The sequence below is a fragment of the Corvus moneduloides genome, chromosome 27 (genome assembly GCF_009650955.1).
Source record: "Corvus moneduloides isolate bCorMon1 chromosome 27, bCorMon1.pri, whole genome shotgun sequence".
In the NCBI taxonomy this organism is placed as follows: Eukaryota; Metazoa; Chordata; class Aves; order Passeriformes; family Corvidae; genus Corvus; species Corvus moneduloides.
The window spans coordinates 2,243,762-2,258,858 of record NC_045502.1 but is presented as its reverse complement, the minus strand read 5'-3'; the positions used below and the strand labels follow the sequence as shown (position 1 = coordinate 2,258,858).

Below are 15,097 nucleotides of genomic sequence, written 5' to 3'. Positions count from 1 at the left end.
CACGAGGAGGATCCCCACGGAAATTTCTGCTCAAGGCTCCCTTGGGACTGGTATATTCTTTCCCAAATGATCCAAAGGGAATTCTTCACATGAAGTTGTAATAAAATTGAGTGAGTGAAAATAGGAGGGAGGCATTTATTGAAGCAAAATGGAAAATAAGAGGTCCGGAAAACTGAGCTGCCTCTGAAAGCCACGCAGTCAAACACCTGCAGATGCAGGCACAAGAGATTATGGAAATTATTTGGGAAAATTGGCCTGGATGGCCTTGGCAGCACCTGAGTGTCACTGGGGCTCATTGAATATGCTCAAAACATAAAACTGGTTTTTTCTCTGCCACATTGCATTTTTCCACAAGATGAGGAACTCACTTGAAAACGATACCTGAATTAATTGCAGCATTCCATAGCCCTAGATTCCTTTGGAAACGGGATTGGGGAAGCAGAGCACATCATGCTGCTGCTCTGCCCTGCCCAGTTCCTCAGCCTTGAGGCTTCTCTGCAATCTGTGTTTTACTGATTATTTGTGGTAAAAAGACCTAACAAACCCCAAATGGCAGAAATCTGTCATTTGTAGAGCCACTATCAAGGGTTGGATGTCCAAAATTTGATTACGGAAATGAAAGCCTGGATTAAATCCTGCACTCTTTTGACCTTCATCGTGTTTGCCATCACTTTGTCCTAAATTTGTGTTCATATTTCAGGGTTATGAATTCCCTGGTTAGGAATGTTTGATAATATTTTCAACTGTTTGCTTTGGTGGAAGACTTTGACTTAGCACTGAGAGAAAAAAGGACTTTTCAGACTGAAAACAAAGACTTGAAACTTTGTCTTCTGGTTCCTACCTGTGGTTGCAATTCTGCTGCTTTTTGGGTATTTTTAACTTTCTCTGGCTGAGCTCTGCAAATCCTGATAGATCCCCCCGTCCTTTGTGCTGGGCTGCTGTGGTGGGATGCTGTTATATTTTGCCAGAGTGAATCGAGAGAGAAAATAATTTAGAAATTTAATTTAGCCCTGCCTTAGGGAATAGAAGTCTGGAGATACTGTGGTGATATTTGTGTGTTTGTGTGCCTGTGTCTCTCTCAGCTTCTCAGTCTGATTGCCCCTCAGTGAAAATTTGAGTTCCTCTGCCAAAAGCAAAATCTTTTGGGGGGATTAGAAACCCAGTATTGTGTTGGAAATCAGTGTTTCAGCAATAATCCAAATGCACAGTGCAGAGCAGAAGAAGAGTCATCCTATCTTCCTTCCACAGGAGCTCTCTTCCTCACTGGAATTTCTTGGGTGGAAGGGATTTCATGCTTGGAAGACCATGACTAGGGTATTTCTTTAGGTGCTGTGTTACTGTTGTCCCCAGGGACGGCGAGAATCATGACACAAATTCAGGTCCAGGATGAACGGAATTATTTAATTAATTATCACCTCGTTTATATAACTTGGTTCGCAATAGAGAAAGGACATTATTGGCTGCTTGACGCGACACCTCCCAGAGTGATTGGCTGAATGCTACGACGCCTATTTCAAAGGATTTTCTTCAGTGAACCAAAACAAGACCATGCAGGTGCGAGATCGAGAGTCATTTACAGAACCATCTTTCTCTGTTCCTCAGCTAAAGCACGAGAAAGGAAAACTTCACAAAATGCTTCAGCAGCTGGAAAATTCCTCTGCTCCTGCTTTTCAGCATCTACAGTGCTGTTCAAGCCAATCCATTTTAGCTGCTGAAAAATGTATTGTCTTGAATTATTTAAGTTTGCATTCTTTGGGGGAAGAAAAATACTCTTTATATATACCTTCAGGTTCAGTGGCAACAATCAGCACAGATACAAATGTACAATGTGGTTAAATGGCTGAAAAGTGAAAGGTGGATAAATTCATAATGAAAATAGAATCCAAGTCTGAGTAGCCAGTGTTTAACCCTTATTCAGAGTGAGCTGCTTAAACCAAATACAATTCCCTCCCAACTGGCATGTGCCAGTTGGATGATAATAATCACTCAGTGATTTGGGGTACACCATATGTGGGCTTTGCCTGCTTTCAGAGTCCTGTATTCACATGAGTGTGAAAACATGTTACATCTGAGGACTGCATCCAAAATTTAAATTCCTTTCCTCCATTTATTCCAATTTCTGCATAATTTAGGTGCTGGATGGAGGGGATGGCTCTGGAGTGGCATCAGCGGCACTGCTAACCCTCTGTGCTCTGCATTCAGATTTGGTTTATTTGGAACATTTAAAATCACTGCTAGAACTTAAAGATCAATGGATCAGTTTTAATATTTGAAATGTTGCTTTAGAAGAAAAGTGCTTTCTGTTTTAAGGACTTGGAGCCTTTACTTTTGTAAAGCCAGGAGTCCAGAAAACAACTCAGAGAGGATACATTGCTTTTAGGGGTTGGAACTCCCTTGCTGTGTCCACAGTGTGAAATTAATCTCTACATCTACAGGCTCCTTTATTTGGACTTGTTTTTTTCTTTTATTTGGCCTTTTTAACCAGTCGATTTCCTCGGTTAACAGTAAAATAACTGTTCCAGTTGGAAGAACAAGGTAGCTCCGTAGTTTCTTTGGAAGGAAAAAGCAGGGGAGTGGTAAACCTGCTTAATGAGCAAAAGTTAACGATGAACACCCTGTGGATAACTTCAATTAATGTCCTGCAATTGATGTCTGGCTGTGGGTCACAGGGCAGGGACAGAAATCTTCCTTTTAAAAAGCAGAAACTTCAGCTGCAACTGCTTGAAATTATTCTTAATTTCCTGCTGGGGGAACACCAATAAATCTTCTAGTGTTGAAGTCTCCTTTCCATCACACACCAAGTAATTTGGGGTTTGGAAGAGTTCCTAAACTGTTTCCCAGGCAATTGGAAAATATGTACTGATGGCAATGTCAGAAATGTTTAACCAGCTTTAAAAAGCTGTTTTCCTCCTGCAACACCATGTTGGAGATTTTACAAGAGGTAATTGGAAGAGAAATCTTCAGGATCTGAGGCTCCAACCTCCCCTACAAGGCACTAATGTTGATCAAAAAAAAGATGGAGTAATGGATGGGTGCATTTTCCTGTTGGTTTGAGTAAAATGACGAAATTCTCATGATTAGCAGAGGGTTCCAGAAAACCCTGCAGAGAGAATTGGGAATTGATTTGAAAACACCTTCCCAATTTTCTAAATTTAGCGCCCCAATTAGTAATCTCAACTCTGAAGTTCTCAGCCTGTTTCTGACCTCTGTGAAGCTGTAATCACTTAATAAAAACCAACATTGTTTGACCTGGGTTTTTGCAGGAGCTCAGGACTTCTGAACCACGAATCAATGTGATTTCGCAGAAGCCATTTTATTGTTTACATAACACTCTACGTACACATTTTACAACTGCTGTGCACACGATCACTCATTACTTGATTGGTCCCTCTATCTTGTCCACACACTCTGCACGCACTTTTCAGAAAATATGATTGGTTCTAGTCCAGTGCGGCACAGTCCTTCTTTATCTATTTCTTGCTGTCTTGGTATTCTGTTTTTCAGCTTCTTCTTTCCCAATTTAGCACAGTTTGCATTTCAGTAACCTTGATGAATTCCTGAGGGCTCTGATAAGAATAACTGGAGGTGGTTTGGCTGGGGCACACTATCAGGGTTCAAATACATTACAACAATTCCCCCTTTTTCTTCTTGCACCACCCAAACCCTTTTTTACTATGTTTTCCAACAAACGGGTCGCCAATTTCATTATATATGGAATAACACAAAGCAATACAGTCATGGCTAATAGTAATTACAAAGCTTCCTTCACAATTCTTACACCTGTGCCCATGTGCCAATAACAAAAATCTATAGCAGTTCTATTCTGCAACGTCCTGTGTCTAGTACTATCTACATCAGTGAATATCTGATTTAACTGTTTGACTGTCCAACCTCTCACCTTATTAAGCATCACCAGAGCTTGAGCAGCAGCAACACCTAAAGTAAAAAAACACCAGTGTTTATTTATCGGTAATATTAGGAATCAGAGTGTCCTTCTCAAGCCAGGGGTGAGCCCATTTCACTGGTATCCATTGGGGTCCTTCATCTATAATGACACAAGCATAACCCCTTCCCCTCATTAATAATTCCACAGGTCCTTCCCATGACCCTGACATAGGATTTTTAAAACGAACTTTTGGTCGGTGCTGTATCAATTCAGAATCTTGCTGCAAACCTGAGTAATGTGTTAATGCTGGTGGGTCACTGTGAGTACCTACTAGCCGTAAATGATTCGTAACACAAACTGCTTTCAGTACTCTGTCCTATGGGCTCAGCCCATCCGCTCCTGTTTTCTGTTTATCAAGCAGCCCTTTGAGTACCTGATGTGTTCTTCCAATTATGGCTTGTCCAGTAGAGTTACCTGGAATGCCTGTGCTATGCCTCACTCCTCAAAGAGCCAAGAAATCTTGGGTTCATTGGGCTATATAACCTGGCTCATTATCTGTCTTGATTTCCTGAGGCAAGCCCATTATGGCAAAACAGCCTTGCCAGTGTCAAATGACAAAACGAGACCCTTCTCTTGTCATAGGAGTGGCCCAGACCATGGCAGAAAAGGTATCTATGGTTACATGAAGGCGTTTGAAGCGACCAAAAGGGGCATAGATAGTCACATCAGTTTGCCATAATTGCAGAGGCCCTAGGCTGCGAGGATTAACCCCAGGACCCAATCCACCAATCATACCCTGCCATTGTGGACAGGTTGAGACGATTCCTTGAGCATTCTGCAGCGATATTCCAAATTGTTTGTGTAAAACCTTTGTGCTTTGGTGAAAAAAATTCGTGAGGCCTTCTGGCTTGGCCAAACTTATCAGTATTGGGAGAAGCAGAGGCCCAAAGTGGTGCCACCAGTTGGTTAGCCTTCTCTTTTCCCAAGGCCAGACCTTCTGTTAAACCAGAGTGACTCCGTATATGGGTGATAAAATAATCCTGCTTGCGGGAATTAAGTAACTGCCAGAGCTGCACAAAGAGTTGCCACAACCGCCGGCTTCGAGTTTCTTTCAGTAATGATCGCTCCATGCGCTCAACAGCACCTACTGCATAAAGAGAATCAGAAACAATGTTAACAAGATCATTTGGCCATTTTTCAAATACCAGGATAACAGCATGCAACTCAGGAACCTGCAAAGAGTTTCCTGGTCCCTCAAGGATTTCACTGAGCCATTTGCCTTTGTCCTGCCAAGTCAGACCTGCTTTAGAACTCTTTTGGCTGGCATCAGTGAAAACCGTGAGGCCTTCTACAAGTTGCTTTGATAACCAAGGTAGTCCTTCGACCTGTTGATGTAAAGAAAAGAATTTACGAGGGGGAAAATGAGTACTAATGAGACCTGGAAAATTCAACAATGCCCATTGTAAGGTGTCTGAATTCTGTAATGACCATTGCAAGTAATCCTTAATTAATGGAAGAAGAATATTTTGGGGTTCCCTTCCTGCAATTTCCAATGTTCATTTCCGTGCCTTCACCGCAGTTTTTGCTATAGCCTCCATTCACATAGTCACAGATTTACCCAAACTGAATGGTAAAAACACCCACTCTAAGATCTTTAGTGGCTGTTTAGCTGGGCCATCCCACTGCATCAGTATACCCATCACACGTTTTTCCTTATTCAGCACAGCCACAGACAATGGCAAAATAGGAGACCAACGATCTGCAAAGGAATCTATGAAACTCATGAAAGTCTCCTTTGCCTCTTGCTTAACGGTTGTATGGGATGGTGACGGAAGTCCCATGTCTGGGACAGCACGGAATGCCTCCCGTGCTAGCTGCTGAGACTGCTGCAGAATTGCTGTATGTAAACGTGCCTGAGCTTGCGGATCAGCAAAAGGCCCTTTCCCCGACATCACGTCTGGGGTGGTAAACTGCCGAGGGTGCCCTTGAGCGAGCCCAAGATTTTCAACCACGGCAGCATCTATACGCCTTTCCCAGTCCGCTTGCCATAGCAGTCTCTGTGTGGGTTTTAAAAAGATTTCTGCCAGCTTTCTACAATCAAACGGAGCCATTAAACCACTAGTAAAAATGTGGTCCAGCAAGGTTTGCACATACAAATTAGTTAATCCATACTGCATTACAGCCTTTTGCCCTTCTCGGATGAGCTTCCAGTCCAGCCCCACCCACTGGTGTTGGTTTGGATTACCGGGGGCAGCGATTACCAGGAACGTTTGTGGAATAAACTCACCCTCTACCAAAGCCTCCCGTATGATTCCCTGCCACCGCCGAGCAGGATTGTCGGAAGCAGGGCGGCTTGGGGAGCCGCAGGCAGGACTTTCCTTTTTCCGCTCCGGCCTTTGAGCCGGGGGATCAGTCGTTCTTCGCATTCCCCGGCTCCGCTCTAACTTTTGCCCCGGCTGGAATTTCCCCTCTTCCCCTTCTCGCTCCCGCGGTTTTCCCCCCTTCTCTGTTTCCTCGGCAGGAGTCACAGGGCGGACGGACCCCACCGGGGCCACCCCACCCCGGCGAGCCGGGCCAGCGCGGTCCGAAAGCTCGGCACCGCCGTACACAGATTTGGCAGTCGATTCAGGATTCTTTCTCCCTTCCGCCATCAGTAGCGGTTTCTTTTTTTCTCTTTCTTTCTTTCTCCTGCCGCCTGTGCTCTTCCTCTTCAAAGCTGCGCAAATGCTCTGCCTTTGAATGCCCGTCATTTGCATCCGAACGGGCGGTGAGGGGGGTCGCGGGGGATATCCGTGCTCTCCTAATGCAATTGTTAACTCTTCAGGGGATGCCACGGGACACCCCGTAGGTAATCCTGGAGGCTGTGGAGAGGGTAGCTCATTCACTTCTATTTTCTCTGGTTCTGGTGCGGGCTGCGGAGCCTGTAACTCCGTCCCCGCGGGTGCAGGAGGCAGGGACGGTATAACTGGGTCTACTCCCCCAAAAAATTCTTGTGCGAATGTCGGAAAGGCAGTCGCGGGACCACCTGGCTCTAGACGGGCTGCTGCCCCTGCTGCAGCTGTTTTTTCTGCTTCTATTTGCCTTAGCACCGTTATTATTAATTTCCATACTGTGCTAAGTCCCTTAGTTTCTTTTAATCCATCCCAGAGAGCGATTCCCAGCCTTTCCCACTCAAGGGTGTTGACAACACTCCAGAGGGTGGCAAAAAATCCTCTCTCCTGACCCCATCTTAACAGTCCTTTCAAGACCTCTGGGTCATATTTAATTTCTCTCTCGGAGACAATACGCTGGAGAACCCTGAACGTGGCCTGTTCTTCTTTTGACAGTCCCTTCCCCATCCTCCAGCCCCCGGTCACTCACCTCTTCGGGTGTACCCACTGCAGCGTACGTTTTCCGGAGCTCTTTTCCCAGGAGCTTTCTTCTGCTCCCAGACTCCAGTGGATCCATCCTCCAACTCTGCCCCCCTCCACGGTCCAGCCGCAGCAGGTTCCGATGGGGTCCCCCGGCCTTTTCACTCCACAGACCCCCTTCAGAATCCAAAGGGTCCTGTCTGCTTCACTATCGCAGCGTTTATCACGCCAGGGCCACCAGCATGTGGGAGCTCAGGACTTCTGAACCACGAATCAATGTGATTTCGCAGAAGCCATTTTATTGTTTACATTGCACTCTACGTACACATTTTACAACTGCTGTGCACACGATCACTCATTACTTGATTGGTCCCTCTATCTTGTCCACACACTCTGCACGCACTTTTCAGAAAATATGATTGGTTCTAGTCCAGTGCGGCACAGTCCTTCTTTATCTATTTCTTGCTGTCTTGGTATTCTGTTTTTCAGCTTCTTCTTTCCCAATTTAGCACAGTTTGCATTTCAGTAACCTTGATGAATTCCTGAGGGCTCTGATAAGAATAACTGGAGGTGGTTTGGCTGGGGCACACTATCAGGGTTCAAATACATTACAACGGGTTTTAATACGCAGAGCCTGACTTTGCTGTGGTAATTTGTCTTCAAGTTTGATAATTGGAAGAACAAAGCAAAATGTTTTGATTTGACACTGAGTCAGGTGATGAGCATGTCAAGTAAGATTTGACTGATGTTTCCTTTGCTCCCCCAGTGGAATTTAAATGACTTATTGTTCAGTTAAAATGCAGGCAAAAACCAAAACCTCCACAAGAATTATTAATTTTTTTCCTCATTGATGTGGTGGATGGGGTTTGATGGAGAGCTCTGTGGCTGCAGCACGTTCTGTCATGTATCAAACAATTCTGAAGCTTGTTCTGTGTGAAAACAAGTATTTTCAATAGGGACAGGATTAATTTTTGGTTTTTAGGCATTGAACCCATTTTTCTGGGATTGGCAAAGGAGTCTAAATGATGTTACAACTACTCAAGATAAACAGCCTTGCTGAAAAGAGATTTTCTTAATGCAAAGGTGGAAGTTGTGGCCCCCTCCTGTGTGGGCACAGAGCCAGGGCAGTGACACGAATGCTTGCTGAGGGAAGCCATACGTGTTAAAGGTACCTGTTATGATGGAAAAAAAAAATTCAGGATATCTTTGCTTAGGGTGGGGTTGAGCTTTACTGCAGACACACCTGTAGGTGTTGCTGACACAGTAGGATTACATATCTTGCTGTATCTGGTGAAAAATCCAGGAATCCAGCAATACTGGCTTTTATTATTTCATATTATTTCCCCTCTACCCACCAGAAGCAGCTAAGAAACCAAGCGTAGTCACAGACCACGCTTTTAATTCCTTTTTGGGCAATGAAGCTTTTGACTTCTTAAAGAAAACTTTTTTTTTCCCTGAAATGAATCAATTTTCTTTCCAGTTTCATGCTTTGTGGTATTGGGCTAAACTCATATTTTACACATGTCAGATGTACATCAGAATGAAACTTTTACCTCGGAGACGACATGTAACCCAAAAAGAAACCAAAAATCTGATGAACTGGGACGTTTCTCTTGCCAGCCTTCTCTGGCACCTGCGTTTCCTCCATGGCAAGGAATGTACAGAGAAGAAACATCCCATGTCCAACTTTTTCCCAATTAGACTAAACTGCCACATTTCCAGCCTTTTTTTGCCAGGTTTTTTCACTTTTGATGAGAGCTGAAGCAGTTAAGAGTATATCTACTGGTGTGCCTCTGTCTGCTCTAGGAGCAGGATTTTTTCCTTCTTGTCTTCATCCTGTTGTAAAACACCAGATATTTGCTTTTTAGAACCACTGCCTGTTTTTCTGGATGTATCATTAGTCAGCAGGCTTGTGCTCCTTCCCCAGAACCTGCAGAGAGATGTTGCTGTCAGGGAAGGACATTTCTCTGCCAGTAATTTTTTTTCCCAAGGCCATATTTCAATTCCAGTAGCTGATCCTGAGACCTGTTACTAGTTGGGGTCAGGGCTGATTTAACAACCATGTTTGGAGGCAAAATGAGGGAATATTTATTGCTTCCAGTGAAGATCAGCTCCCTCTGCATCTCACCTGTGCTCTATTATCACCTTTGCAAGCCTGGCTTTTATTCCATCATGAGCCACGCTAAATTCTGAAAAAAACTGCTGTAAATACATCCCTAATCTGTGTTCCAATGACAGAGGTTTAACAACTGGTTTTGATCCTTTCATTTTCCAGCAGGGAGGTTGCTGTGTGAACAAGGCTTTCCAGAAGTTTTACATATGTCATTCCTCATCATGATACTCGAAGGGTACAGTAATTGGTTGCAACAGCTTAACTATTTTGCAAACAAGGCAGCACAGCTCTTTGGTGCCTTCACATCTCAGTCAGAACCTGTGTGAGGCTGAGGAAGTCTCAGGCCTCAGGCCTGGCCAGGAGTTAAAGCTGGGCTTGTTTTTGTCCCTTTTAAATGCGCTGTGGGTCCTGATACGACAGGAGATGTTAAAATCAAACTTGTACCCAAATGACTGACTCTGTGTACTTGTCACTCAGAGCCCCTGGAAGGAGCTTCATGGGGAGAGTTATGGGCTTGAATCTCAGAGTTTTTCAGTTTAGGGATGATAGAGACAAATAATCTTCTTCTGCAGGTTTAAAATCCACCTTAGAAGCAAATTGCAATTTTTTGGAGGCTACAGAAAGGCAGGATTGAGCTGCTGCTCTGGATCCAGGTCTGCCTAGGTAGACCTGTGGAATATTCCAGAAGTAAAACACACCTTTTCCTCCATTCCCTGAAATAGGAGAGTATTCCAAAAGAACAGGTATTTTTAAATTTGCATTCTAAAAAGATACATCTATCATTGTGCACTTCTGAAAGAGGGTTTTGTTCAGTTTTTGGGCTCGCCTGGAGATGGCAATGTGGCAGTGTCATTGTTACACTGTGGGCTTCTCTCAGGAATACACACAAATTACATAAAACCAATAATATGAAATAAAGCTCCGTTCGAGATGGCTTTGATAATATAGGGAATAAATACGTTAGAAACATACAGATAATGGAGCTGAAGCACAGCTGATTTCACTAAATGGAAAGACTGGTGAATGGTAAATTAATTTTTTATTGCACCCGAACACCCACCACACTTTTAATGCCGTGTAACTTCCATTGTAGTGAGTGACTTACACGAAACACAAGCCCTGTCCTGTTGCTCCTGGGCTGGGTGGCAACAAAGGGGCTGAGTTACCTGAGCTCTCAAGGTCCTCATCACCTTCATGCTCCTGTGTCTCAATCAGGCAACTTAAATTTCTTGTTTATCAACTTAAGCCTGGAAGCTTAAAGAAGTTTTTCATGACATTTTGCTTTCTTGTAGCTGGAGAATTTTTTTCAAAGGGGAAATTAAAAGGTCTTTTGCTTAATTACAGCACTGTGAAAGTAGGGCCAGCTCCAGTAGAACATCCCGGAATTGCTTGGGTTGGAAGGGAGCTTAAAGATCATCCGGTGCCATCCCTGCCATGAGCAGGGACACCTTCCACTATCCCAGGTTGCTCCAAACCCCATCCAACCTGGCCTTGGATCCTTCCAGGGATCCAGGGCAGCCACAGCTCCTCTGGGAATTCCATCCCATTCCTCATATATGTTTCATTTTCACTTGTTTCCAAGAGTTCTACTGTGGGTTATCAGCATCATCTTCAATTCCGTAGTGGAGGGGCTGATGTGGAGGAACATGGACCTGCTCTCTTCCAGGACAGCTTACAGACAAAGCTGAACAGCTATCCCAGGTTTATTTTCACCCAGTTTATTAATCTGCATTCACAACAAAAGGATCTCAGGATCTCCTGCATTTGTAGCTGAGCAGACTTAAATGCATACAATCCTTTTGGGTCCTTCAGATCATTAGGAATACAAGGGACGTGGTAGATGACAGAATTTGGGAACCCATTTCTATAGGAAGCTCTGGGGACTTAAGAAACGTGATTGCAAAATTTTTTCACGAGAGACAGTGCCTGCAAACTGAACACAAAGGGTTTGCTCACTAGAGTGTTCTGGCTTCAAGAACTGCTTTAAAACCCCTTTGGGACCAAGATATCTGAGTGTGGTAAACTGTTTTCTTTTCTGCTTCAGCTTGGATCTCTCTTCCAGTGCCTGATTTCTGTTCCTACAGCACACCCCGTTCTGTTCTAATACCTTTGCTGATGGGGAGGTAAATGCAGTACAAATTGTCACTTTAACATGTTGCACTTTGTAGTGTGTTGAATAATGCATTTAACATGCTGTCATGATGTACCTCACCGTGCCAAACCTCTGCAGCCCTGACCGCTGGGTTGGTGCTGTTTGTTTACCAAGCACTTTGTGCTTCAAGAATTTTGTTCTGCACATATAATCATGGAAAGGACAGAGGAGATATTCCACAAATAGTTTGAGTGACCCCACCAAATGAGAGAGGATGGTTTTTCCCTTTCACTTGTTGTTTTCTTACCTTGGGAGATGTTTGGAGGAGAAGGGAAGATCAGCTCAGATGCTCACAGGTTCTGTGTTGTATTTTTAGTTCTGTCACAGCTGTTTATGTCACCCTGATGTGCCACCCCATCACACTTGGTTCCCCAGCTCCTCAAATCGTCTCTTTAATACCTCAATACACTGTCCGAGTGTGATTAACTGCACCTTTCGAGGTCTACCTGTGTTGTTTGAAAAGCTGACTGCTCATGTGGAAAACACACACCCCTGGCATCATCTCCTTGCTGTGATTTCAGACACCATTCCAAAAAAGAGGGGTTTACTGCATGGAATTGCTTTTAAAAGCCTTGATGTCCCATAAAATGTTGCCCCATACAGTCAGGATCAGAGGCATCCTCTACCTTTCCTTTCCCAAATGTAAATGGAGAGTTTGTGTCTCACATGTATCTACGGGCAGCCAAAATCCCAGATTCCCCCAGAGTGTGGCTGTGTGGGGCTGCATGGGAGAGGGAGAGCTGATACTCTGTTATCAAGTGTCTCATTTGGACACATTTAATTAATTTGAAAGACAAATGAAGGAAGGACTTCAACCATCTGCCTAACGCTGTGCTTTTCTCCTGACTTTTTTTCTGACTATAACATCCTGGCAGTTCTGTGGCATCCAAGCTCCACTGCAGATGGAGCAAAGAATGGAGAAGGTGCTGGAGAAATTCAGCTGCTGTGGGGCCTGGACTCTCTGTGGCTGGAGGTGTGAGGGGAATTCACTGTAGTCATCCACAAAAGTTTGATAAACTGTAATCTTTTTACATTTGGGTTAATTGCAGCAATTTTAATCTCCCAGTTGACTTCCAAAGGTTTAGTCCAGGATGTGGCTTGGACAAGTGTTGTTAACTCTATGCCAAGTGCCTGGGGAAGTGCAAATGTGGGTTCCTGGAGCTGTGGTCCAACCACTTGTGCCATGCTCTGGTTGGTATTACTGAGCCCAGATGACCAAGAAAAGCAAGTGCAGGATAAGAAGGGTGATTGAAGGCAGAGCTTTCAGTTTAGATTAAATGATAGAAACTAAAAATCTAAATGGATAAGGAGAAGACAACAAGGGAATGATTACCATGGGACGCTGTTTTTCACACTACAAGGAGAACCAGGAGTCAGAAAGCAAGTGAGCTTCAAAATAGAATGGAAACCATGTTTAAGAAAACCAGAGATTAAAGTGGGGGGCCTTTGCAGTTGATGCTGCAGCAATTTAAGATACAGATTAATTCCAGACAAGGTTAAGGGATTTCCTGGAGGACGCATGCCAATGTTCCACTTGCCATTTGCAGCTCTGACAAAATGTAACCCTCTGGTTGTTTGGAGGCTGTGCACTTGTCCTTGATTACATTGTTCTTTGAGCATCCAACACCAGATAGACAGGCTTAGGTGACCTTCATCTGGATTTGCATTTCCGTGAGAAGCGCTTGATAACTGTATTGTTCTTGTTGTCTGGAGGAGCCGATGGCTCAATCTGCCATCATGGAATGGAGAGTTTTTCACATGGTCTTCGAAGTTTGAAAACCTTTTAAATCCTTGCACAGCATTTGGTACAAGAGGGCTTTTAAAATGAGGTCATTATTGTCTGTGTTGAGCTCTGGGTAGAGAATAGGGATGCATTTCCTCTTCAGAAAATTCTGTTTATACTGCAATGATGCTTCAGGCCAATTTCTGTATGATTTCTGTGCATTTATCTGTGTTGATGATGGTTTTTTTGAAGAAGTCTGTCTTTATATTGTCAGTGACTTAATGTTGAGAATCAGAGCTTTAGGATTTGCAGGAGAAAGGAAGTGCTTGAGAGGCATTGCTGAAATTGTTTAGCCAATCTTTCATTTTAACAATAGGGAAATAAAATTACCCAAGTGCAGAAATAGGTATTTCTGAAGCAGAACATAATGCTCATCAGCATAGATAAACACAAAAGGATTGATGTCTTAAAACTGTGTCAAAGGCTCCTGTTCAAAAGCCACAGTAGAAACAATTGGAGCAGGCTCCTCCTGCATCTCTTCTCTTCCAGGGTGGACTAAAAGGGGTTTATTGGAAAAGGAGTTTTTCCTGGAGATGGGAGTCTCGAGTGGCTTTTCCCTGCCTGTTCCCTGCTCTGCCAACTGCGTGCCCTTTGGTTCAGGCTTCTGTGAATGAAGGCTGGTTGTGATGAATTTTGCTTCTAAACCCTATACGGGAGCGTCAGGAGACAGGAGCATCACCAGATCAGAGATCCCAGATGCTGGGATAAAGGATAATGGCACTGGACAGAGCCTCATTCCTCTGGGGTGAGACACAGCTTCAGGGGAGAGGATCCCAAAGGGGAGAAGCCCATCCTTGCCTAGGTGTTCTCTCTGATTGCCACAAATATTTTGCCTTTTTCAGGTATTTCACTGCAGGGACTGATGCGATGATCAGGCCTCCTGAGCTCTTCTAGGAACTCCAGCAAAGACATAAGAAGGTATTTAATACTAACCTATTCATGTGTACTAACAAACCAGAGTGTGTGAACAGGGTTCGAATGACACAATTCCTTTTTCCACCCTCACATTTGGTAATATTTGCTTGTGAAAAGAGTGTCAGTGCCCAACATTGCAGTCACTGCCTGCACCACTGAGTGTTGCCTCTTCCCTGTGAAGAAGTCTGAGTCTGGTGCTCCCCAGCATGAGAAAGTGTTGATTTCTAAGGATTTTCCAGGGCCCACACAGTCCTTCCCTGCACTGATGAGAACTGAGCTGCTGCAGCATCACCTGAGGCTTTCCACAGCTTCACTAATGGTGTGCAGTTCTATCTGTTGAATCATCAAGGAGCGTCTTGCCCTAAATTGGGCTGTCCTCCTTTACAACCAAGCCTTTCTGGGACTGCTCTGCCAGCTTAAAATGGCAAAGTCATGACTTGGCCATCCCTGACTGCAGGGCTCTGGGGTTCAGTCTGGACCGGGCGTAGACGAGCGGAGACGAGAGATCTCTGAAGTCAGATCTTGGAACATGCGGTTTATTGCAAAGGGCGTGGGTATAGGGGCACTGCTTAGAGCTGCCAGACTCAGCTCGGAGCAGGCCCAGGAGAGCAAGAGAGTAAGCAGGTAAGTAAAGAGGGAGAGAGAGCGGGAGAGGAATGAGAATGAAGAAGAAGTGATGAGAGTGTAGTAAGAGAGTGTAAGAGTGTGCGAAGAGTGGAATGGAATGGTGAAGTCCTGGTTACAATACAATAAATCATCTTCTGTACTGAATATTCTAATTGTCACTAACCAATCTAATACAAGATACAAATCCTATAGCATTTACATACAGCCTATAAGAGTTCTTATATTACCATAGAGTGTTACATCTTAACTTCTAAAAACTACTCTTTGGACC

The 15,097-nt window shown here is 44.2% G+C and overlaps 1 protein-coding gene across 1 annotated transcript; it reads right to left on the bottom strand.

The window, feature by feature from the left end:
• Positions 1 to 1,380: 1,380 nt before the first annotated feature.
• LOC116435670 lies at positions 1,381 to 7,876 on the bottom strand. The gene is made up of 2 exons (XM_032092170.1): positions 6,174 to 7,876; positions 1,381 to 5,033 (listed from the first exon to the last, which is right to left on the bottom strand). Exons 1-2 carry the CDS (start codon positions 7,222 to 7,224, stop codon positions 4,651 to 4,653), a joined length of 1,434 nt encoding a protein of 477 aa, XP_031948061.1. The 5' UTR covers positions 7,225 to 7,876; the 3' UTR covers positions 1,381 to 4,650.
• Positions 7,877 to 15,097: the final 7,221 nt, after the last annotated feature.